At 63.4% G+C, this 3,101-nt stretch overlaps 1 protein-coding gene across 1 annotated transcript; it reads right to left on the reverse strand.

Moving 5' to 3' along the window:
* Positions 1-1,087: 1,087 nt before the first annotated feature.
* On the reverse strand, positions 1,088-2,149 carry GAS1 (growth arrest specific 1; the record flags this gene model as incomplete). The annotated part of the gene is made up of 1 exon (XM_080819997.1): positions 1,088-2,149. The coding sequence occupies exon 1, from the start codon at positions 2,132-2,134 to the stop codon at positions 1,088-1,090; it is 1,047 nt and encodes a 348-aa protein (XP_080676123.1). The 5' UTR covers positions 2,135-2,149.
* Between the last annotated feature and the right edge of the window lie 952 nt (positions 2,150-3,101).

Genomic DNA, 3,101 nt, shown 5'->3' on the forward strand with positions numbered 1-3,101 from the left:
TCTGGTGACAAACAGATTCTATACATTTCAGGGAGGAAAGGTGTAACGTGGTTGCAGATTTAAAATTTTAATTTCTTTTTAAAAATAAATTATTTCTGAAGCATACACTTTATAAAAATTCTATACACAAAGTACAGCAACTGGTAACAAATCCCAGTTTTAATACACTTTATATAGAAATACCAGAGTTTAGTACCCTGATAAAAGCAGAGGCGATATATTTTCTCTGCATATTTGTACATACAATTTCTTGATGTAAAGAACAAAAATGACAAGACAAACATCATAAAGAGGCTTTCATAGATGGCAGTACAGAGCTCTTTTACATAAAAAGTTGCATTGTTCAACACCACTAGCAACTCTTTAGATCAGCATTTTTGACCCTTAATCCTAAGAAACGGGCTAAGAGATCAGAGTGGTGGCAATGAAATTAAGGTCAAGGGCTCAAAGTTATCCAAAACTAAGTCAGGCATATTAACCCCTTCCCATGCCTCCTCCCCCGCCCAAACGGAGAATTCTGAGCGCTGACCAAGAGTAAACACAAGAATCGGTAAGTGGGACTTTTCTGTTTACTCACGATTGCAATGTCCTCACTGGCCACAATAAAAGTCGACACCGGTACTGCCCTCCCCCCACTCCGCCCCCCCACCCCTCCCCATGCACAGCAAAAATGCTAATAAACAGCCACTTTTGCAAATGTAAATCCCCTCTCATACTCCTGCTCCAAGCCTACTCCCTTGAAACTGTTAGGATCCCACAGGTCGGTATCCTCTCTTCCGAGTCCAAGGCTATGGTTCCGTACTCCCTCCCATTCCATCCCGGGCATCCTAAACTCTAGCTAGGCCAGTTTCTGCAGGGCAGACGAGCTGAGAGTTTCTGGAGCCTGGAATGGGGGCAGGGAAGGATGTCCAAGAAGTCATGTTCGGGAGAGGACGCGGGGAAGTGCCAAGAGTCGTGAAGGGGAGACCCGCTGGGCAGAGTCTACTCGGAACACGTTTTAGAAAGTATCCCAACCATCCCCACTGTCCCCCAGCCACAGGTGCTTCGGCTCGGGCCCTCCCGCAGCCTACGGCGGGGGGCGCGAGGGCTAAAAGAGCCGCGGGAGCAGCAGCAGCAGCAAGATGGAGGCCAGCGGGGTCCAGGCGCCTCCGGCCGCCGAGCGGCCGCCGCCGCTGCTCCTGCGCCCGGGCCCGTAAGGCAGGTCCCCGCGGCCGCCCGCCGCTGCAGCGCCGCCGCCCGGGCGCGGCGGGTGCGGGACGCCGTCGTCGTCGTCCAGCAGCTGCTCGCCGCCCGCGCCCCCGCTGCGCTGCTCATCGTCGTAGTCCTCGTCGTAGTAGTCGTCCAGGCCCCCGTCCGAGCCGCTGCTGCCTGGGCCGTTGCCCAGCTCGGCCCCAAAGCACAGGCGGGCCATGTTCTCCTTGACCGACTCGCAGATGGGCCGCTCCAGGCCGTCGCACACGCAGTCGTTGAGCAGCGCCGCCTTAGGCACGGCCAGCATGTCCTCGATGACCGTGCGGCACTCGTCGGTGCAGCGCAGCCCGTTGAAGAGCTTACCGCAGTAGGTCAGGTAGCGGCTGAGGGCCAGGTTGCAGCGGCTGTCGCGATCGCAGCGCCGCCGGGCCTCGGTGCAGCCCATGACCCCGCCCGCGCCAGGGCCGCCCGAGCCGCCGCTGCTCGTCCGGGGCAGGCACGGCTCAATGGCGCGCTTGGTGGACTTGCAGTTCTCGTCCTGCGCACAGTCACAGTCCTCCAGGGCGGGCCCGCGGCGCGTGTGGTTGAGCTGAATGAGCGCCGAGATGCAGTGGCTCGGGCAGCGCCAGCGCGACGAGAACGAGGCGGCCGAGGCCGGGAAGGCGGCGGCGGCGGCGGCGGCTGTCCCCGGCGTGTCGCCCCCGCCGCGCTGCGCCAGCACCGGCGCGCACGCCTCGGCGTACTGGTTGTAGGCGTAGCTGCACTCCGGCTCCCCCTGGCACTGCAGCAGCGCCTGCCAGCAGATGAGGCGGCGGCCGTGCGCCAGCCCCGAGCCCCGCGGCGCGGAGCCCAGCAGCTGCAGCAGCGCCATCAGGCACAGCCAGGCGCCCGGCACGGTCCCCGCGCGGGCCCCGCCGCCGCCGCCCAGCAGCCCTGCCACCATCGCGGGCAGCGGCGGCCGCCGGGCGAGGAGGGGAAAGGAGACGAGGCGCGGGCAGCGGCGGACGCGGAGCCGGTGGAAAAGTTTGCCCCAGTCCTGCCAACTTCTTGCATGAGTGTTTTCATAAATCCATGCGCGCCGCTCACTGGTGCCGCGCTGCTCGCAGAAGGTCGGGCTGCCCGCTCGCTCGGGCTGCGGTGGCTTCCCAGAAATGCACAGCCGCAGAGAGCCCCTCCGGTCGGCCCCGGGAGGTGGCGGGAGGCGCTCACTGCCGCCCCGGGGGGCTGCGGGCCGCGGGGCCGCGGCGGGGCTGCAGGACCGCGCGGCGCCGCGGGTGCATTTTGCTCCGCGCCTGCAGATCCGTTGTGCGGCCGCGGCGGCTCCTTCCTCCCGGGCTCAGCGCCGCGCCGCCGCCGCCAACGCCGCCGCCGCCGCCACGGGCTCTCGCATCGCGCCGCTTCCTGGCTCGCGTCGGAGCGCTGCCCGCCTTCCCGGGGCCCGGACGCCCGCGTCCCCTCCCCCTCCGCCCGCGGCGACCCCGGCCTCGCTGAGCTCCGTGGAGCCCTTTCCGGGCGGCGCGGGGAGAACAAGAAACGGCGCGGCCGGGGAGCGGCTCCCGGGCTTCCCTCGGCGGCGGCTTCTCGGGTGACAAGGGGCCCGGGGAGCGGATCCGCTGAGCCCGGCTGCGGACTCGCTGATTGCGAGGCTTTAAATACAAAAGTGGGCCGGGAGCCCCCGCGTGGTGCCGCGGTGCCCCCTCATTATGCATGCATGGAAAAGCAAACAAACAAAAACATTAGCAACGCTCCTCCAGCTCGCCGAGCCCCGGCCCCGCGCGCTCCCAGCCTGCCCGCTTTCTCCTTTCTCCACTCTCTTTCGCCCTTTGCTCGGCCCCCTTTCCCGGCTTTTCGAGATGCTATTGGTCCTGCCTGTTGTTGTTGAAACTTTTTTTTTTTTTTTTTTTTTTTTT

The sequence above is a fragment of the Martes martes genome, assembly GCF_963455335.1.
Source record: "Martes martes genome assembly, chromosome: 12".
NCBI lineage: Eukaryota > Metazoa > Chordata > Mammalia > Carnivora > Mustelidae > Martes > Martes martes.